This window comes from Neopelma chrysocephalum, unplaced genomic scaffold, assembly GCF_003984885.1.
Source record: "Neopelma chrysocephalum unplaced genomic scaffold, ASM398488v2 Primary Assembly neopelma1_73, whole genome shotgun sequence".
NCBI classification, from domain to species: domain Eukaryota; kingdom Metazoa; phylum Chordata; class Aves; order Passeriformes; family Pipridae; genus Neopelma; species Neopelma chrysocephalum.
The window spans coordinates 1,113,891-1,136,143 of NW_020897733.1; the positions used below are offsets into that span (position 1 = coordinate 1,113,891).

Below are 22,253 nucleotides of genomic sequence, written 5' to 3' on the forward strand. Positions count from 1 at the left end.
GCAACTCAAAGGTTATGTATAACTGGGTGCCTGCAAAATCTGCAGCCCAAAGGAACAGCCAAAGTTCCAAAAGTCCAGCTGGGATCACCACAGTCCAGATCTGGACTGAGTTAGCTTCCATGAACCTAAACTTGACTCAGACAGAGAACCAGCAGGCTTCTTGCACTGTATTCACTTCTCTTTTGGAGTCTGTTATGCTGAGGTCACGTTTGTGTCAATTCAACAAAGTAATTTGCTAAAGTTGTGTTGTATCTTAAAACTTGCTTCAAGTACTAACCTCTCTAGCCTCTTTTCTGTTCCTAGTACAGTAGTTTTCGTTTTGGTCTTCTTTCACAACAAAACCCCATATAGTTAAAGAATTGCAATACTGTATAGGTAAAGTGTAGTTTTATAACAGTATTTTCCATAGCTTTGAATGTTATGTAGAAGAGTTGAGACAGTAATTCTGCAGGTAGTGGTAATATCTAATAACAGCAAAGTGATACAGCAATAGAAAGGAAAAATGAAAGAGAAAGAAGAGATCCTGGTTTATGGGGTGTGTTATCTTTTTGCACCATATGTAGAAGTAGGAAGGATGGAATAGTTTCTGTCTGCCCGTAGTAGCCCATTAGTTTGTCATTTTGCACATTACTTTCCATGAAGAGAGCTGTATGTACTTCTGATTCATACCGTGTATTTGCACTGGGTAATTTAATACTGAACTTGATAGCCTTGTTTTTGTGCCTTTGTTTGCTAGATGTGTTTAATTTTCATTATGAAAATGGATAATCTGTTTATTTCATAAGCATGGAAATGCTTTTGTATTTTTATGAGCTCCACTGTTTGAACTTGGTCAAAAGTGCTTTCATTATGAAATGTATCACCACAGGGAAGAGGAACAACTGGAAAGTGAAACTAAGCTTGCTGTGTTTAAATAAAAAGCAGGCTGAGAACATGGAGCTGGAACAGGGATCAGAGCAAGGTTGTGCCTTAGAAGACTCTGGAGAGCATCCTGTTTGTGTGAGTGTTCTACTTTTTGCCATTCTGGCATTGTCACTTCTCCATCTGGCTGGTCTGTTGTTCTTGCATGTCTTTAAGCACCTGTGCAGTGACCATTATGGCTCCATGGACTTGGCTGAGGAAGAGAGTGTGTGATAAACAGCCTGGGAGTTTGTCTGACAAAACTGAAGATAAAAACTGGTTCTGTCCTTGAGCTGAGTGCAGGTTATTTGAATGCTCAAAGACAGTCTGATGAATGATAATCACATACACAGAATGGTCAGAAGTAAGTGTAAGCCTCTGTCCAGATCACGTTACCACACCAGCTGTTTCCCTACCTTTGTGATTCATGGTCTGTGCCCAAACACTGGCAAAGGTAAAGGAGAGGATGTTCTATTCCCTGAAAGGTCATAGTAGATAAGATTTCTGTTTCCTCTAAGGTAATTCATTGGTGTTCCTCAGACAGAACAAACAGTTTAATAAAGTTGTTACATATTACCTCTTAGTTTATAACTTTCCTTATTTAGCTGAAAATGAGAAATATTTTTGTAATGTGGATAGCATTAAGTAGATTTATCTTTCAGAACATTAAGCTTTGAATACTGGGTTGCAAAAGCTTTAAACTTGAGGCTCTAAAGCAGCTTTAACCTAGAGTACACTTCAAAACTTTTTGTCAGGCACAGTGTTTGGCAGCATGTTACATCATTCAAACACCTGAAGGCACTCAGAACATGGAGTTTAGGTGAAAACTGAAAATGGTAATGTAACGAGTTTCTAGTGGTATCCCATGACCTAAAGTAGAGCACCTGAACAGCCTGTTCCATGTTTGCAAGGAGCAGGTAGTGTTTTGCATTTATACAAATGACACCAACAACCAACAGGTGACAAAGCTCTTATTACCAAGCCAGGGAAAGTTTGGGTTGAGTGGTCTGTTTAGGTATGTTTGTAACTTAAGAGTGTGTAGAGTTTTCACTATTTAATGTTTTTCTTTTCTAGATTTTTCATGAGTTTGCTGACCTGCTTACCTAGAAACATTTGAATTGCAGTTGTGTTCAAGGCACAGTGACATGTTTGTGTTCTAGCAAGCAGTAAGATTGACAATAACTAGGGAGTGGGCACTTAAATAACCCTTACTCAAACCTTGCAATAGGAACTTTGTCCTCCCGTCACTGTAATGATCAGTCCAAATACTGACAGACTTGAAGTGTGTATTTTTAAGTTGAATTAAAAAATTTTTTGACAACACTAGCTTTTTGAGTATCACTGCATTTATTAATAAACTCAATTATTATTTTCTTTATTACTAACCATGAATTGTTGTGATACACAGTGTCATACTAAAGATTTTTCTGTCCCCTTTTTCAGAACAAAACGTTCCTAAAAATAAGTTGAAAGAATGGTCAACAGCGTCAGCTTCCTCTTCAGGCTTCCTTCAAAATTTAGGGCTGAGACCACTTTACTGTCTGTTTAGTCTAGTGTTGCAGGAACAGTTCGTTCTTCTACCGTTGCTACTGTGACTCCTGCTTTACTCATATTAAAAGTGATTTAGTTATCTAAATATGTCATGCCATCGGGCCCCTTCAGTTTTTATGTTTTGGACCATAGAGATTTGAACAAATCCTTTTCAGGAAGCTCTGTGGCTGTGCTAGTGCCCAGCTGTCTTGAGGAAGGATGTTTTGCTGAGGGGTAGGACATGTACACAGGCATGATCATGATAATGTGGCTCTGCAGCTCCTTGGCCAGAGCCAGCTTCCAGCTCAGGCTTGGAGCACCTGATCCTGGACAAGTTTGTCCTCTGCAGCTTTGCAAAAGCTACTTGGTTGTTTTGGACTGAGAACATCAAATGGTTCTGTCCCTGAAAATGTACACCTTAAAAAAAACACTTTTGTGTCTGTAAATAAGAAGTGCAGTAAATGTGCCTTCCTGGGTATTGGGGGGTGGTAAAGTTCAAAACCTCGCTGGTTAAAACTGCCTCAGAGGTAGTTTTTTTTCTCCATTTTTTTAAAACTTCTTGAAGAACTGTGCTAGTTTCTGCCTTGCTCTGCTTAGTATGAATGTTTATGTTCAGACTACTTTTGAACAAAATAGTTTTGAGAGCTGTGAAATCTAAAAATTTAAATGTGCACTTTGCCTTATAGGAGAAAATGTAACATTTGTTTGGTCACCTCACTTCTTTGAAGTGCAGATAAAATCAAAGAGCTGTTATGATGTAGTAAATAGTGAGATTGCCTTCTCTGATAGAAAATGCCAAGTAACTTACCCTAAAGATATCTCAGACTATCCTAAAGCAAATGAAAGTGTCAGAAAGCAAGTTCGCTCACAAAAAGTTTAAAGGCAAGTCAGCAAAAAGTTGCAGTACAAATTCCTGTCTTAGATAAGTTACTACTGGGGAATTCCACATGTGGATCCAGAGAGGATAGATATCTAGAAATGAATCTAGGTATGTTTGGCTAAGAAGTGATGGGGTAGGTTCAACATGAACCAAGCAATAGACTGTGCTAAAGTTTTGTGTTAAGACTACAGTAAAATTCAGTTCCTGTAAGATACAAAAAACATCATCACTCTTTCACTGGAAGATACTGTGATTGTGCAAAGGATTAAACTCTGCCTGCTCCCCATGCTCCTCATGTTTATTGACCCTCAGAGCATGTTTATTGCCCAATGAAAATGAAAAATAGAGATGACTAATGCTTGAAATTTCAGGGGCCACCATCTCAAATGACCATGGGTGGGGACAGTTTTCTTAAACTTGTGTTTTTGAAGTGCACAGCTGATCATCTGTATATCAGAACATCTGCAAGGAGAGAATTTCTGCAAATTGCAAAGAAGAGAGCCTAATTTTCTAATTTATTTTTTTTTCTTAGTCACAAAAAAAAGGGGGGGGGAATTTGCATTTGAGTGTGAGCTGCTAAGAGAAAAGAGAAAGTGTATTTCCCATCTCTGGTGTTCCTCTTGTTGACTGCCCCCACAGAATTTTGAAAAGCTCATAAAAACCTTAGAAAAATCTCTCCCAGCCCCCAAAACACTTTTAGTAGGCAGAAGTCTGCTAATGCAGTACATGAGGAGGAACATTTACTCTCCCCCTTCCCTTTTTAAGTATGTAAATAATTTCACTACCTAAATTACGACCCGTGTCTGAGAACAAAGCGACTTAATGCCAAGAATGAGACATGATGGAGTTTCTCAAAAGCAATAAAGGTAAATGTAAAAATGGTGGCAGAATTTCTTGTCAAAAGCTGAAAACTGAGGAACGAGTCAGGTTCTCTGAAGGAATATGGAATGTTGTTTAGAGCTTCAGCCTGTTACATTGCACAACAGCCACTGTTGAGAACACATTTAAAGAGAAGTTCATAACCAGGGGAACTGCAGCGAAAGGAGAAGCTGCTGTGGCTCTTTCTGTGCCTGCAGAACACGGATTAACGCTCAGGACTCTCAGTGGAGGATTAGGATGATCCCTGTCATTACACTGCCTGCTTCCCTGCCAGACTGTACTTGAGCTCATGCACTTTAACATTTGACTGTTTGAATTACTCCTTTCACAGAAAGGTTAATACAGAGCAATGCTGCTAGACTTCAGGAAATTTATAAAGAGAGGAAGTGGCTTTTGGTGACTGGCGGTCGTGTTCGTGTTTCTAAGATTTGGTCAGATAAATCTATTACCTAAATCCTATTTAAAAAAGAAGGGTTCGGTGTTTAATTTTTCCTAACTTTTGCTCTTATGTAGTAAGAGATTCCTGTTACTATTTTGTTTTATCTTGGAAAATGCCATTTTAATTTTAAGTCTTGCTAATGCGTCATCACGAGGGTACATAGAATTCCTCCTACGTTGTGCTGCACAGATGTTTGGTAACATTCCAGATTCAGGACCAGGAATAAGTGTTAATATTTAATCTGTGCACCTTGGGTAATGTCATTAATGAGTCTTTTGGCTCGTTGAGTAAAATACTATTAATACTATGACTTGATCAGAGTCTGAACTTGAATGCATGAACTCAAGGAATCAGTGAAGCAGCTGTATCCACCTGGCATAAGTATAAATATATTGTCTCTGGATAAATTTTTAAAAACTTTTACCCAGGGAGATTATTTACTTCATCTTCATTTGCAAAACAAAAAACACCTGATGTCCTAATTTCCTTATGTTGTTGAAGGCTGTTGTCGAAATGATTATTATAAGTGTTAGAGGGGAGATGAGCACCCTAATTCTTAAACAATCTGTTGTCAATGCAGATGTTCCTAAGGCTGACACTGTCTGAAAACAGATAAAAAGGATTGCCAACAGGCTCAGGGAAGCACCTGGCAATTTGAAGCAATTAGTTAGAAAGTATGAATGTAACTTGTATCTGCAGTACCCCTCATCACATATCCAGTAATATTCCAGAAACAGGAATATTACGTCTGGCTTTGAAGACTGTAAAACACTGTACATCAGTTATTTAATTTAATTGTGCCCTGAAAATGCAGAGGAAAACTGAGTTCTTAACTGTTCTGTTAATGAAACAGCTTCTGGGAAGAAACCCAGGTTCAAGTAAATGCTTGAATAAAAAAATGTCTTTTTCTTGGCCTGTAATACACATCTTCAATCAGAGAAGTTGTGGAAGCCCCAACCCTGGCAGTGTTCAAGGCCAGGCTGGATAAGGCCTTGAGCAACGTGGTCTAGTAGATGTCTCTGCCCATGGCAGGGGGGTGGGACTGGATGATCTTTAAAGGCCGTTCCAACCCCTGATCATTCCACAGTTCTGTGGTTCTATGACTTGGCTCCCCGTGTGCCCAGGGCCGTGCCCAGAGCACAGCACAGCCGGCGCAGTCGGGCCTGGCCTGTGCGAGGTAGTGCCACAGGGAGGGAGCTCAGGGACTTACAGACAGAATTTAATGAGGCAAAACTACCAGGTGAGTCTACAGGAAGGACTTTCCCAGTTCAGGTAGTCTCAATGGATGGTTTTCAGTTGTGGAATCTTGCCTTGGCCTTTAGCCTTTTCTGCCTTTGGGGCATGCAAAACAGGTCTTACCCTTTCACCCAATACTTGCTTGCCCTCGTGTTACAAATTAGGAGAGAGTTTCACACTGGGCTGTTGGATAATTGAGAAATACTGGGTCAGTGTGGCTGGGCTGGCTCCCATTACAGTACTTACTGCAGCAATAGATGTTTGACACTTACAAATGAATTTATTTTTTTTTCTGATTGACATGAAGTGCATATGTTCTGAGGCAGCAAATGGAAGCAGTTAATATAAGGGACAACAATAATATTTTTCTTGAATCCGAAAATAAATTTGATCTTTCTTAGTAGCTAAGTAAAACATTGTATTAACTACTTTTTAAACAGTAGTAAGAAAAACATAATTTCCTAATATACTTGTGGTTTTGCTATTTCAAATAGAATGTATATATTTAAACAGGGAGCATCGACTTTCATCAGAATCCACTATAACTGAGCTTCCCCTCTCCCTGTTTTTGGGCCATTGGTACCGGTATTTACACTGTACAAGCACAGTGAGAGCTCTCAACTCTCAGGCTTTGAGCTACTATTGTAGTGCCAGAGCACAGAAGTACTTCTGAAACTTGGTTAGGTTATCTCTGGAGTTTTCACTGCCCTTTGTGAAGTACCAAATGTGCAAGAGGAAAATACGTAGAAATCTGCTTGTGAGAAAGTAAGAAAAATTGGACTCATGAACCTTTTTTCTACCATGACTAACTTGCACTAATATTGGTGGAGTTTGTTTTCATAAAAACACCGACGTGATGTAAAAACTGAATCATTTCCTTTAGTTTTTTTTCTTTCAGTCTTTCTAACCTGAATTGCATTGTCATTAGCCACAAGATACTTATCTTATTGCTATTTAATCACAGTCTTCTAAGCCGTAGAAATGTTCTATCATTCTTGTGTGTGCCAGGTATAAATCTGAAAAATCAAACTTGTAGAGAGTCTCACAATATGCACTCGTTTGTTTATTGTGCTTAAATGTGCTGCATCTTCCTGGCAATGCGGTATTTCTCAGTCTTTCTGTAATTTCTTTTTGAAACCCCAGCCTGTTTCAGTCCTAGTACTGGAACAAGTTCAGGATGACTAGATACTGATGGAGTTCCCTTCCAAAAACTGACTAACTAATAACTCATGTACTTGTTCAGGTCAACTCGAATTTTTTTTTACTGTGTAAAACCACTTTTCCACTTACGAATTCTGAATGCTTGCTGTGGTTTCCAAAATGTTTAGATCTGCCCAAATGCTAGAGAAGTTCCAGAAACAGTTGTTACTTATTTGTATGGGATTGTTTTGGAAGATTTCAGAACTTTGTGAATGGAGTCAACCCTGAGTATTTATGCTAAAGCCAGAATTGCGTCTCCATTTGAAGTTGGCAAGGGCTCAGTTGCAAAGGAACCAGACTTCCTCCGGTGTTGTTTTTAAACTGAAAACAACCTGCTTTGCAGATTCCAGTTTTCTTCACAAACTAGAACACTGCCCTTTTCCTGTCTAATGTCATCTTTGTTACTAGATGACTTTCCTAACACAGTGTTGGAAGTAGGCAGAAAAAGAAGTTGTTTTTTCTTCTAATCATGCTGTTACATAGTAAATTGGATCCCTGGCAAGCTTTTTAACACCAGAGGAAGGACAATAAACACTGTTGTTCATATACTTTCAATATTTAACCTTTACAGTGTTTTAGGCTTGGGCTAACTAAAGCCTTTCCTAGTGAAGATAATAATTTGCTGCCTTATTAAACTGCATAGGATAAAATTTCTAGCCACAGGTACTTCTTTAGGTTTTGAGTTACACTTAGAAATTCTAGTAGTGTGTGCAAATGCTAAGTTGATTCTCTTCTGTTTGAGTAGTCAAATGCAGAGAAGATTAGGGCATTTCCTCCTTTCAGAGGCATAAACCATCTCCCTGTTCCCATGCACACTTCTGCTCTTACTTAATCCCATAAGTGTGACTATTTAAAAGCTGTTTTCTATATTAAAACAAAAAAAAATGCCAGTTGTTTTTAAGATATCAGTTAAATTAGGAAGAGAGGAGTGTCTCTTGTGTCCTAGAACCTGTGCTTTGATTTCATTTGTTCTGTGGCCCTGGCTACAGGACAGGAATAGAGTGTTGCATATTTTCTGTCTCTGGAGCTTTTAACTGAGGATATCAAAGTCAGATTATACTGAGAACATCTCTTCCATCTCTGGCAGTCCATAAAGCACAGTGGCAGTCAGGAGTAAGCTTGGACTACCGAAGTCTTGTAAACACCCAGCATGTAACAGCCATAAGGAAAACATTACCTCACCAGTGAGGTTTGCAGTATGAACACTGCAACACATCACTGCAAGTGTTAAATGAACTCTAGACCAGTTCAAAATTGCTAGAAGCTTTTTCACCTGAGGGAAATCCTTTGGAGATGCTGAAAACCCAGCTATCTGGAAGAGAAACTGCATCTCCTCGTGTTAGGTTTGGTTTTTCCTTGCAGTCACGCCTGACGCACACGGATCGCTCTTGCTGGAAACATGGATTTCCTGCATGGAGAACCTGGAAGCTGCTGTTTCCAAAATAGCTAGATAAGGACCTCAATAGGCTAGTTATGTCCAACAGTTAAGAGAAATAATGATCTTTGTAAGTCAGTAGAAAATATCACATATTCTAAATATTCTAGTATTAAATAGTAGTTCTATTTTGATACTCTGAAATTTGTCACGAGTGCTAAATTGTCTTTTATTTGTAAAGAATGAGAAAGTTTACTGAGAACATAACTGCTGTATTTTAGTAATATGTAGTTGTGTTGCCTTGAAGGTATCCTTGATGGTGCATTGATGTGAACATTGCATCTCATCTTTTCTCCTAAAGTCTAATTAAACTTAAATGGGATATTGAAGGCATAAGGGGTAATTTGAATAGCTAAGTTTGGCTTCTAACCAAATAGAATTGGTACTTTTGCAAGTTGAGTATGTCAGGCTGTTATGCATTATATTTAAAATATGATGAATATTTATTTAGCACGAGTTTGGGATGGTCCTGTAATGGATCAAAATTTTATACAGCCACATGCAAGTGCCAGTAACACTAAAAACATTCTAGCACCTCTCTTTTATTTCACATTTCAAGAGAAAATGTTTGTAGGAGAATTTTGCAAGGGACATTTAACTCAGCTGCAGTCTGTAAAATTGATTGAAATCTTAGCTTTATGGGGAAAGCTATTAAAACATAACCAGGTTAAATATCAGTTAAAGCTTTCTGTATGTAAGCCCCCAGTAGTCAAAGAGAATGATTATGCTGTGACTTTTTGGAGCCTTATCTCTGCAGTCACACACAGCCATCTTTTATTCACTGGTCATGGGACCAGTGAGGCCTCGCTGCCCATATAACCATGCTTTTGTTCTGGAAACTCTTCTCTTACCTCAACACCCAAAATCTACTTCATGTTCCTCATGCCTCCCTTGGGCAGTGTGTGCTGTGGGGAGTCCTGAGTTCATGTTTCTACTGATACTCATTTATCAAGGATGAGAAAGGTCTTGTTGTTTCTGCCTTGAGACAGAATAATGGACCATATGGAATATAAAAGTCTCTTTCTTGTCTTTTTTTTTTTTCCAATTAAATTATATTAAGCTGCTGTTCATAACTTTATTCATAACATGTTTAAACTTGGGGGTGGAGGGGGAAGGGGTAGTGTCCCATAAAAATTCAACTACTTTTTGGCTAGCTTGGTCTCTATCTGTACAATGTGGTTTGGAAGCCTAATCTTTTCCAATAATGCAGTTGCTCCCTTCTTGTATGAGTTGTGTTTGGAAATTCTAAAGATTCCTCCTTTCTGCAAGGCAAAAAAATTCCCAACCTCTAACATGTTCTTTTTTTCCTTTTTTAATATAGATTTAATTGACACTGAAAAAACCTCAGTCAGCACAGTCAGATCCCTTGTAAGTACTCCTCTGTGTGTGTGTGTGTGTCAGCTTTTACATGGGTTCAAGGGAAAAAGCCAAGTTTGTCTTTTTGGGACTCACTAAGTTTTTCCAGCTGATGTCTGTTAAGAATTACAGCTGAGTTTTGTCAGGATAGAAACATGACTCTTTCAAATGATTACAAATATGTATGAATTAGCTAAATTTTCTAGTTTTATAAACACTTCCAAAAGTATTTCTAGTTAACTTGAAATTCCAAAATGAAAGAAACACAACCTTCCTGAATTAACCAGTTCTGGATTATTAGCAGTTTTTCACCAGTAGGACAACTTCTGACCAAGCTCCTACTGAGCCTAAAGAAAAACTGTGGTATTGTCTCACTATGTTAAATAGTTTGCAATAGTCAGACAACTCTGCTTTTTATCCAAGTCACTGTGCCTGGTCATATGCTTTTTGTTGGAAGGTGAGGAGCAGTTAGAGTTCTCCATGGGGTTTATTTTTTAGTGTTATGTCTAACCCTGGGCATGCACTGACATTTCCTTACTGTGTCTCAGTGCCATGGCTGGATTCTGTTTGCAGTACAAGCTCAAGTGCTGTGTTTGGAGCACTGAATTAACTGAAATGATTTGTAATATAAACCAATAAACCTTCATTTTAGAGAACTGGAGCTTAGGGGAGTAAAATGATCTCTCTTCTGCTGAGGTTGATGATGATGAAGTTAGTCATGAACAAGCATGTATGTTTTGAAAAGAATGTGGCATTCATCTTTTTTTATAAAAAGAAATGTGCAGAATACATTTTTCTAAACAAGTCTGAGCTTAGTTTAGCTTAGCTTAGTTTATTATATTATCATTCAATAGTAATGTTATTCTGTAGATGTAATTAAAGAAATTAATGTGGTGGTCATGTTAAGTATCTGCAGATCTCTTAATCTTACATTACATTAAACGCTGTTGATATTGGCTACAACACATATGTTGGGATTCCTATTAAAAACCCCAACAGCCTATTAACAGATTTCTGTTAACACTATCAGTAGCAGTTGTCTTGTTTAACCTGAAATGTTAACTGTAGCCTCCCTCATCACCTGAGGGTGGCAAATATATTAATAAAGGTGTATTTTGAGGTGTGCCCACATTCTTTTAATTCTTGATGGAGCCCTGAGAGTTTCCCTATTCTCATCCATTCTGTTTATCAGATTGTGTCCATGACAGCCTGGGGTTGGGATAAGTGTCAGTGTTACTGGCTCTCCTGCGTGTCTGAGGTGCTGCCCTTTGGTCAGTGCCCCTCTCCTTTTATTTCCCCACTGTGGCAGTGTGGGTGATGAGTTGCAGGCCACGTTTGTGTGCCAGACAGATGAAGACAGTAACCTGTATCTCTCACATGCCAGTGCAGGCCAGTTACAGGCCAGTGCTCTGGCCACAGCTGTGATTTGCTGTCATGCTTTTTTTTTCCTGTCACTTCCCTCAGTCTTTATTCAGACCCAGTTCTCTATAATGAGGAAAGATTTCTGACATGCAGACAAAATCTTGCCAAATTGTGCTTTTTTTTTTAAATTTACTTAAATTGGTCAAATCTGATTCCATTTTCCATACCTGGAGTTTGAAATGCATGTATTGAAGCAGTTTTTGAAGTTGGAAAAGCAAATCTGTGTAATCCTTTTCCAAGAGTCTGACATTGAAAAGTAAGAGATCAGGAACACAGTTAACAAAGCAGTTTTGGAATATTATGTAGTTTTTAGATTACAACATGTAGACTTTTGAGGACTCTATCAAGATACATTGTAATATATGAATATGTTGATATAATATTTTGAAAAGCAGTAAAGCAATCTACTGTGTCTTTTCTCTGTAGTACAAATATTTAGGGGAAAACAAGCATTGACCTTTCCCATAATTACACAATTGGGGCATTACTCACACAGCTTAAACACAGTATTTTGATGTGAAGGACAGAATTATCTCAACAGCCTTGAACTATTCAGAGACAGTGGGGAAAAGTCTGTGAAAAATAAAGATTTGTGGATGCAAGAAGCAAGTATGGAAAAGATTGACCCTCTTTCATCCCCAGAGCAGTACAGTGCTCTATTGTGCACCATACAGGCCTCTTAAATCTGTTACTTCAGTCTCCTTTGTCTTGATGCTTTTGAAGTGAACTCGTAGAAGGACTAAAACTAATGAACTGACTGTAATATTACTAATATTACTAATTTAATTATTTTTTCTTTTTTTTTTCCTGCTCTCTGCTTGGCACTGGTCTTCACCCGCAGGCGTCCACTGTTGGCTCTCAAAGGTTACTAAAATTTTAGCAGCTGCTGTGAATCAGACCTAACCTTCACGTGCTGTTGCTTCTCCCCACACCCCACTGTGCTGCTGCTTTGCTCTTGCCTGCTTCAGAACTTCATAAGAAAGTGTCTTTTTTAAATAGCCACAATGAAACTTAGGCTAGAAGTGTGTACCATTCTCTTGCTGCCTGTGTACTTGTTGATCTCCTTGTACAGTATGCTGGTATTCATTCCGTGGTATTTTCTTACCAATGCTAAGAAGAAAAAGGCTATGGCAAAACGGTTAAAAGCTAAACCCATCTCGGACAAACCTGGGAGCCCCTACCGCTCTGTCACCCATCTGGACTCACTGGCAAACATCAACATTCCTGGAGCAGACACCTTGGACAAGCTGTTTGACCATGCTCTTGCAAAGTTTGGAAAGAAGGACTGTCTTGGAACCAGAGAAATACTGAGTGAAGAAAATGAAATGCAACCAAACGGAAAAGTGTTCAAAAAGGTAAAACTTACAGTTTTGTACTTAATTCTGATTTGCTTTTGAGCTGCTTTGCATCTTGCCTCAATAATGCATAACTCTTTAGAGCTCTTCTTCAGTCATCATCTTATAAACCATCCATTTGATGGTGGCTAAAGAATAACAGAATACAGGATGCACTATTCATTCTACTTCAAGAAAAATGAAAGCAACTTTAACGAATGGCAGTGTGTGCTTATGCTGTTATCCACCAACTCACATAAGCTGGTAGAGCTGTACCAGCAGCTTCTTGTCATCAAAATTCATTGTTTTTCCTCACCAGTTAATTTTAGGAACTTACAGATGGTTATCCTATGAAGAAGTAAATGAGAAAATGACTCGCCTGGGGAGTGGACTGACAGCCCTGGGACTGACCCCCAAGAGTACTGTTGTCATATTCTGTGAGACCCGAGCAGAATGGATGATTGTAGCTCTGACCTGCTTCAAGTACAACTTCCCTCGTGAGTGCTCAACTTGCTTACTTCTGATGTATTTTAGAACCATTTCTCAGCACTGGTTTTGCTTTAAAGTATTTTGACTCTGCCAATCTTGAAGGTGTAAGAATTTCATAAACTTCCTCTGCTGATGGTCTGGTTCTTACAAGTTTCAGTCTGTTCTATGTGTTGTGGAGATCCCTGAAATTAATTTGCTCATACTTATGAGACTGTTTTTTATGATCTTATTGTAGCAATGTTCTAGATGTTAGAATGACAGAACAGCACAGTTACTATTCAGAGGTTTTTTTTAAATACTCTGAAGATGTCAGTAGTTGCATTTCTCCCCCCAAAATGTGGGATGTTTTTATAGTATTTCTTCACTGTATCCTGACTTACACATCCAAAACATGAAATGGTTATTAGAAGAGAGAACGATGGTAAACAAAATCATATGATAGAATGTGGATGTTTTGGTGACATTTGTAAGCTGCTCAAGTTCATTACAATTACGTTTGGGGTTTATTGTTTCTTTTTTCTTTTTTTTAATTTATTTAAGCTGTCACAGATCTCTAATTGGACTTAATTCATACAGACTTGTTGGTGAGGTGCAAAGGTTACCTTGCACTCACCCCCAGTCTGCACACACCACACTGTGACCCACAGCTTATTTTTTTGCCTGCCTTGTGTTTCTGCTTGCACTGGGCTGTCTTTTTTTCCAGTACCAGTAGTAGCTGCCTGTGTGAGGAGCAGCTCATCCCATAGGGTGAGGCAGAGAGGCTGTTCAGGGGCAGTAATCACAGAATTTTTAGGGTTGGAAGGGACCTCTGAAGATCATTTAGTCCAACCCCCCTGTCATTGAAAGAGATGACTTTGCTCTTGAAGTAGGAGAAGATGGTTAATTCAGTCTGGATCCTTGTGCTTTGAAAAGCATTAAGAATATGATACATCTCTTTTTGCCTTTTCTGCATGAACCCTATTTCACAGGAATATTAAATTCCTTTAAGGGTCTTTGGAGGTTACAGTTTGAGATAGCAGATGATACTAAAGGAAGGGTTTTTTCAGTAGAGAGAAGGGAAGAGGTGAACTTCTTGGTGCCAGTGAGGCTCTTAAGGGCATCACTGTAGCCAGCTGGGGTTAAAAACGGTCTAGCAGTGTGAAAAAGAGTCTGATTCCTTAGTCTGATTCTCTGCCTTGCCCCCATCAATAATTTCATGGGAGCAAGGAAAGTAGCTGACAGTGTGGAAAGAGCTGCCTGTAGGTGAGTACAGCCCTAAGCCGTGACCGGTGCCCTGCCAGGTTTGGAGTGTTGCCTGTTCCTGGCTTCTGGTTGCAGAGAGCTCAGGGGCAGAACTCCTGCTCTCAGTTCCTTTGTGGGATTGTTTTGTGCATTATTTTGGGGGTTTGGTGCATCTCTTTTTTCTGATGATTTTTTTTTCCACTATAGGAGTAGAATAATTTCAGAAGGAGTGGATGATCATTGTAGGTTCCTTCCAACTGCCTTACCCCTTCAGGGCTGACTAAAAGTTACAACATGTTATTAAGAGCATTGCTCAAAGGCCTCTGAAACAGTGACAGGCTTGGAGCATCAACCCCCTCTCTAGGAAGCCTGTTCCAGTGTCTGACCACCCTCTTAGTAAAGAAATGCTTCCTGTACAACTGTCCTCCTTGTTCCAGAGGTCTCTTGTGCCGTACAATTTCTGACATGGGAAAATTAAAAGCTGTTTTATTTCCAAATTAGAAAATTCCCAGTTGAGTTAATAATAACCCTGCCCTCCTGCAGTGCTTCCCAGGGAGCTAAAGCAAGAGCTCTTGCATTTAGTATTACTTTAACCTCTCTCTCCTATCCTCTGCCCTCCTGGGACAGTTGTCACTCTGTATGCCACCCTGGGTGAAGAGGCAGTGACCTACGGTCTCAACGAGTGTGGAGCATCATATCTGGTCACGAGTGTGGAACTTCTTGAGAGCAAACTTAAGGTAATTTGGTACCAGCTTCACCTGATATAAGCAACCCTGTAATAATTTTACAGAGCAGACAGTGCTAAAAATGTCATTTCTCTTCTATAGACTGCACTGCCACAAGTCTCCTGTCTGAAACACATCATTTATGTGGACAAGAAGACTATCAATAAATCAGAATACCCTGAAAATGTGGAGATCCATAGTATGCAGACAGTGGAAGAGCTGGGAGCCAAACCAGAAAACTGTAAGTGAATCACTTCAGAGAGGACTAATCAGAACAGTGTTAGCAGTGAAATCAGACCTGGGGTAAGAGGGATGTATAGCAGAAAACCCCCCATCTGTGCAGGTGTCCAACAAAAGGCAGTGGCAGATGGTCAATTCATCCCCTGGCTCCCCTTAAATAAACAAAAAATTTGCTAGATCTCTTTTGTTTAAGTGTCAGATATGTCAGGATAAAACTTCATTTTTAACTTCTAATCCATAATCAGAATAATTTAAGACTCCACCTTTGTTTTAGGAAATGAAATGGAATCCAGTGCAGTGTTGCATTTTTTTGCTACCCTTACCTTTTATTCATCTTATTTTCACTACTTTCCTAAGAAAAGAGGAGAAAGCACTCGAAGGACTTTTGGGTTGGTTGATTTTGTTGGGTTTTTTTATTGGCTTGGAAATGCCCATTTTCTTAACCAAGCTGTAGCTAAAAAGCACCTTGGGCTAGAGGAATAACCATTACATTCCTTGCTCCATTGGGCAGCCAGGAGCGACTGTAAATATAAGGAAGGAAAACCCAATCCTGATGATCTGTTTTCCTTACATCAGCAGTCTGTACTTAGCCTCATCTCCTCTCTCTTGAATAAAGGAAGAGATAAACTGGCAAAGGAGCTTTGGGAAGCACAGACTCCTCGCAGCTGCTTATCTCTGATCAGCCTGAGGTGCTGATAGAGACCAGCAGTGACCCTGAGGAGTGTTTTGTTGAGTTTTGTCCCTAAAAGACCTGCTTCCCTCCAGACATTGTGAAAGCCATGAAAGCTAATGATTTTCATCCTAAGAATGAACGTCAAGGGATTAAAACAAAAATCAAAAGTGTTCTGAGCTTACTGCCTTCCACTAACCTGTTTCTCTCCAAGACTGTATTTATCTCTTTTGCTGCCCTTGACAGATTTAGGTGGTCTTCAAAAGGCTTCTTCCATGAAACTTTCAATCAGCTATAAGCCATAATGACAAAAGTATCACCCAGATTGTGTAGATGCCCAAATTTTCATAATCCTTTTAAAATCAGCCTTTCCTCTCTTACTCTTAAAAACAGACCACTGTTCTCTCCAGCACTTCTGCCTCCCCCACTGCCCCTGCAGCAGCACAGGGTGCTTGCCTTGGGTGGAGCACCTGTTTCACACTGACTACAGACATTTTCACATTGATTGATTAATTACAGGAATAATTCAGAAAGTAGATAAGAATTAATAACAGTTTTTCTCCTGTGTTTTTTAGCAAGCATTCTGCCAAGCAGACCTGTTCCTGCAGACTTGGCTTTAGTAATGTACACCAGTGGCTCTACTGGGAGACCCAAAGGAGTGATGATGCAGCATAAAAACTTAATAGCTGGAATGACAGGACAGTGTGAGAGGATACCTGGACTGGGGTAAGAAACACTTAGTTGTGTATGGAGAGGTAAAGCAGAACCTCCAAAAGTATGCAAATTTAGAGAGAGGCTGCTGCTGGCATTGTGTGTTATCAAGTTTGTTCATTTTATTGTGAGTCCACTACTCTAATTTATAAGAAATATGTCTTGTGTTTGTGAACTTTCCCTGTTTGAAAAGTATGCCCTTTCTGGCTCCATTCTCACATGCTCTTGCTACTGTTTTTTATTACTCTTAGACAGTGATGGATTTTTGCACTTTTGAGCATCACAGGATGCCACTGGATAAGGAGATTCCTCATCTAGTGCAACTTGGGAAATTTTTTTAGACATTTCCAGGCAGCTTGAATGGATGTAGGAAGTATGTCAGAGCCTACCACTTCCACTGACCTACAGACACCACTGCTGGGTGGCTCATGCACATGCTGCAGAATCTGCTCAAGTGCAGTGCACTGAAGGAGCAGAAGAGTAATAAATTGTGTTGATGGTGGTAAAACCAACTGCAAGTTCCCTCACATTAATGTTTTGAGGAAATTTTTCATGACAGTGGGTGTACTTGTCTGTGCATTCACAAAGGGTTCAGTAGCTGAAATGAGCTATGTTGCTAAACTCCTTTTGTGAGAGGATACAGACCCAGTTCTCACTGGGTGCTGGAAGCTTCAGTTCAGTGACAGCTAGAAGTGTCTTGCTGAGAAGTCTCTGAGCAGTTACTTCCTCAAATAAGCCTCAGTACTTCAGTGATAAGCCCTCTTCCTAGAAATGTATCTTAGAAGAAGATGACTGACAGGGTTTTGTAAATCATTGGTGATTATTTTAAAATATAGAGATTTCATCCTTAATTTCGTAACTGGAATGGTCTCCCAAAAGGAGAGGAAATAACAGTGAAGCACTAAGGAACCTTTATGTTTCCTAGAAAACAAGGCAAATCCTGTAATTCATACTGATTTCAGTAAGGTCATATCTCCCCCTTTTGTTTACATACTGTGGTTAAAATCACATCCTTCTCGTGTGCAGAAGAATAAGCCTCACTTGTGATCCAGGTCTTGCAAAAAGCAATAACTAAGCACACAATACAAATGTTAAACAGTATTTTCAGTCCATTTGTGCCTCATGGTTAATTAGGTAACCCTTTCCTTTCCTAGCCCCAAGGACACTTACATTGGTTACTTGCCTCTGGCCCACGTGTTAGAACTGACAGCAGAAGTTTCCTGCATCACGTACGGCTGCAGGATCGGATATTCCTCTCCACTCACTCTCTCGGATCAGGTGAGGGGTGCCAGGGTCTCACTTCATCAGTTCTTTATCCAGTTATTGCAGATCCTCTATTCAGCCCTTTGCCTTTTTCCATTTAACAGTTAAGATAAATAAGAGCAAATTAAACCATAAAAGATGTGTCTGTATGTTTTGCTGGCATGGAAATTTGCATCAGGCAAAACAAAGTCCCAGAGGAAGATGGAGGAGAAAGCAACTACTAGAGGGAGTAAGAGAAAGATAAACAAAGTGAACTTGTAAAACATCTAGTATTTTGGTTGAAGTAGTTATTAATTGTTACTCTTTCCATCACAATGGGGGGAAAAATTATGCAGGAACAGGGGAAGAGATTTATACAGATTACCTCATAATATATCTCCCTCTTTTTTTAGTCCCTCAGTTTTAAAGAGCTGTTTGGTTTTCTGCTTCATAAATTGACATTTTTTTTTATTACAGTCAAGTAAAATTAAGAAGGGAAGCAAAGGAGACTGCACTGTACTTAAGCCTACACTGATGGCAGCTGTGCCTGTAAGTATGCAGAAGCAGATATGTTTAGCAAAAAAATTATGTTTTCTATCTTTTTCATGCTAGAAAAGTCTATTTACTAACATGTTTTTCTCTTCACATGGAAGTAACTGTCACTAATAGGAAAGAGCAGAATATAGACATTCCAGTTGTCTTTGGTTGAACCAAGTACTGATGATGCAGATCTCAGATCTCTACTAAAGAGTCTGTACTAAAGCCAAGACCCTTTTTGATCCAAACCTGTAAATGTGCTTCAGAAGTTGCAAGTGGTGTTTTACTGGACTACTGATGAAACACAGAAAGCCTTTGACAGTCACAGTCTGGAACTCCTTTTTCCACAGGGATAAAGAGAGTGCCTTTGGCCAATATGGACACTTTAAAGACATGGGCAGTTGGCTGTCACAGACTCGGGCTGTGCTGCCATAGTTTTTGGGGTGCTCAGTCTCAGCTGCTTGTCTTCAAGGTAACACTGAGGCCGAGTCTCTCTTGCTTTCTCAGGGTAAGCAGGACAGGCTTAATCTCTTAGAAGCAAAAATGATCAGGAGACTGTAACTCCTGTTGCTTCTGTAGCTCATGCTGCTCTTTGAGTGACCAGGCTCTTGCATTCCACAAGGTTATGGTGCTATCCAAAAAAATCCACAAATGTTTGTGTCTTTCTAATGGAAAAACCTTCCTCATGTGTCCTGGAATCACATGTGCTGCTTTTGTGATCTTATCACATCTGTGGCTCGTGAGACTGGTAGCACCAGCTGTTGCCACATGGTGGTGGTGAGTGAGTAGGAGGATTTAATCTCATTTAAGAATAGAGAGTTTGGGTTGGATTTAGTTGCTCTGCATCTTAGAATAGCCAAGAGTTTTAAAATCAATTACTTGCATTCTTTTGTTTTATAAAATGCTAAGCATATATAGCAGCTTGGTCTCTTTCTTAATAATTAACAGAGTGATAATTAATATGTCTGAGAACCCCAGCCTGCTGGAAAATATCCATTTAAATTTATTTCATGGGGAGAAAGCACGTAAATACTTCAAAGCATTGTGCTCCAAAACAAACTTGAAGGAACCAGTCTTTAAACTTCTACTAAATACTTCATCGGTCTGAACACTATTTTAGGTTCTGTGTATTTTAGCGATCATAAGGTTATTATTTTAATGGAAATTAATCTCTCCTCTGTGACAAAATTGTGGTGGTTTTTTGTCAGATAACTCAAATTACTGCAACCACATTGCTTTGAAAGTTGAAAGACAATCTTGGAAAAGGAAATGGTGAAATGAAATCTCTTGGTTCATTCCCTTGCACTTGCCAGTTGCTGTGGATAAAGTACAGCATCAGGACTCCTCAGCACAGAATATACCAACCTTTAGCAAAGAGATTTACCTAAACTTGAATTCAGAATTTTCTAAGCCAGTTTGTCACAGTTTAAGTGCAGGTTAAGGTGTAAATAGCACTGAGCTGTGGTGGTCTACAAATTGACTGATTGATCACACATTCCTCTTAAGCACTGCCTAACCAATGGTGCAAATATTTTTCACTCTTATTATCCACTGCAAAGGAAGAATAATATGAGGGCTTATTTATAGCATGACATGGACTTTAATTTACACATGCTAGTCTACTACTCCTTGTGGTAATTTTCCTTGCTTTTTTTAACACTTTGTAGGAAATAATGGACAGAATTTATAAAAATGTCATGAGTAAAGTTCAAGAGATGAACTATATCCAGAGAACTCTGTTCAAGATAGGCTATGACTACAAATTGGAACAGATCAAGAGGGGATACGATGCACCTCTGTGTAACATGTAAGTATTATTCACAATCCAAGTGTACCTTTTGCCTTGGCATCTGTTAAGACAGTTTAAAAGAATGATCATCTGAGCTATCAGACAGTTCTCATCCAACGTGCAGATACCATCTAATCACTAACTGAAGTAATCCAAGTTCTTACTGGAAACGGATATTTAATGGTAGGAATGACTAATCTTCCCAACAGCTGACTAGTTAGTTTTCATTGGATTGCATTTTTTTTGGTAATAAAATTGGAATGTTTGTTTAGTTAAGCTACAGGAATTCTGCCTCTTCAAGTGTTACACAAGAGATAATGGGTTTTGATTCGCCCTCCTGTCCCTACTAAAATCTGTGAATAAGTTCATTTTTAAGGCGTTTCCAGATAGGAAGGAAGGAAGAAGGTTTGTCTTTTATAAAAGCAAGCTGAGTGAATAATTTTTAATGCTTCTTTCCTCCTTTCAAGACTATTGTTTAAAAAAGTAAAGGCCCTGCTGGGAGGGAACGTCCGTATGATGCTCTCTGGAGGAGCCCCACTCTCACCTCAAACACAAAGATTCATGAACATCTGTTTTTGCTGTCCTGTTGGTCAAGGCTATGGACTAACAGAAACTTGTGGAGCTGGAACCATTACAGAAGGTAGTTAAAACGCTTCTGGAAATACATAATTCAAGATGTAGATATGTATGTATGGGGGTTTGAGGGATTTTTGTAAAGCCCAAATAGCTGTAGTTCTTAACTGCAATAAAGCAACGTGAGAGAAGCTATGGCCTATTTATATTTCAAATAACAAAAAACCTTTCTGTTCTTTGTTGTTCTCTTCCTAAGTTGCTGATTACAGCACTGGCAGAGTTGGAGCTCCTCTTATTTGCTGTGAAATAAAACTGAGAGACTGGCAAGAAGGTGAGAGTATTAATTGTGTTGATTTCAGAGTAACTAATTTAGCTCCTGCCTAGCTGGTTTCTTTGCCTACCTGCTTAGCTAGAGGTAGCATATGAAGTAATTGTTCTTTATCTTTTTTAACATGATCAATTACTGTGTTTTAACTTCAAGCTGACATTTCAAAGTATTTTCTTGGCAACAGAATATATATGTTAAAAATAATTATGTGGGACTTCATTGTTTTCAGGGGGTTATACTAATAAAGACAAGCCTAATCCTAGAGGAGAAATTGTAATTGGTGGACCTAATGTCTCAATGGGATACTTTAAAAATGAAGAGAAGACAACAGAAGAGTTTTCCATTGATGAGAACGGTCAGAGATGGTTCTGCACAGGAGACATCGGGGAATTCCATCCCGATGGGTGTCTGCAGATCATAGGTGGGCCTCAGGTTTGGATACTTTAATATGTTACAAGATACTGACTAAACATAATGATAAGCATGCTATTAATGCTGCTGGCTTTGCCAGGACTAACCTACTTAAGGTTATTTGCTCGCAGAGTCACAGCGTAAAACACATTTCCAAAAGTCCTCACAGCTGTAGTAATGGAAGTGATGCCATTTTCTGTGACATTATCACCATCTAGATTTAGCACATGGACTTTAAAGAATAAATGTAAGATTAACTTTTGTATTAATTACCAGTCTTTAAAAGGAGAGTCCTCATCACTTTCTTACAAGCTGTGTGACAAAAAGTGTAGTGCTATATAGACTTTTTTACAGAAGTTTTTATAAAGCTGGCAGCTATTAGCTGCTTTAACATTTTAGTAAGATGCTTTAATTAATGTTTGTGCATAGCATTGCACAAAATCCATATATAGTGGCTTTGGAAATGAGCCTGTGGTAATGCAAAAGTTTAAATGAAACAAACTTTTCTTTTTCTTTTCCCCTGACTCCTAGATCGTAAGAAAGACTTGGTAAAGCTACAAGCAGGAGAATATGTATCTCTGGGCAAAGTAGAGGCAGCACTGAAGAACTGTCCATTGATTGACAATATCTGTGCTTATGCCAAAAGGTAAGAGTGGTATTAATTCAGAAACTCCATTCAGACTGAACACGAAATGCAGGCTCTGAT

The 22,253-nt window shown here is 39.1% G+C and overlaps 1 protein-coding gene across 5 annotated transcripts in view; it reads left to right on the plus strand.

Moving 5' to 3' along the window:
• ACSL4 (acyl-CoA synthetase long chain family member 4) overlaps positions 1-22,253 on the plus strand; it is a 37,401-nt gene that overhangs the window by 8,569 nt on the left and 6,579 nt on the right. The window contains exons 1-14 of one of the 5 annotated variants that reach the window (XM_027687067.1): positions 874-999; positions 9,821-9,867; positions 12,119-12,632; positions 12,931-13,108; positions 14,949-15,058; positions 15,149-15,287; positions 16,532-16,682; positions 17,822-17,945; positions 18,387-18,458; positions 20,114-20,253; positions 20,703-20,875; positions 21,065-21,139; positions 21,366-21,557; positions 22,079-22,193. In XM_027687067.1, coding sequence (XP_027542868.1) covers positions 12,282-12,632; positions 12,931-13,108; positions 14,949-15,058; positions 15,149-15,287; positions 16,532-16,682; positions 17,822-17,945; positions 18,387-18,458; positions 20,114-20,253; positions 20,703-20,875; positions 21,065-21,139; positions 21,366-21,557; positions 22,079-22,193 — 1,820 coding nt within the window. In that variant the 5' untranslated portion in view covers positions 874-999; positions 9,821-9,867; positions 12,119-12,281. Of the gene's footprint in view, positions 1-873; positions 1,000-9,819; positions 9,868-12,118; positions 12,633-12,930; positions 13,109-14,948; positions 15,059-15,148; positions 15,288-16,531; positions 16,683-17,821; positions 17,946-18,386; positions 18,459-20,113; positions 20,254-20,702; positions 20,876-21,064; positions 21,140-21,365; positions 21,558-22,078; positions 22,194-22,253 lie in introns of those variants that run through there. The other 4 variants (XM_027687068.1, XM_027687069.1, XM_027687071.1 and 1 more) reach the window with 4 other exon arrangements.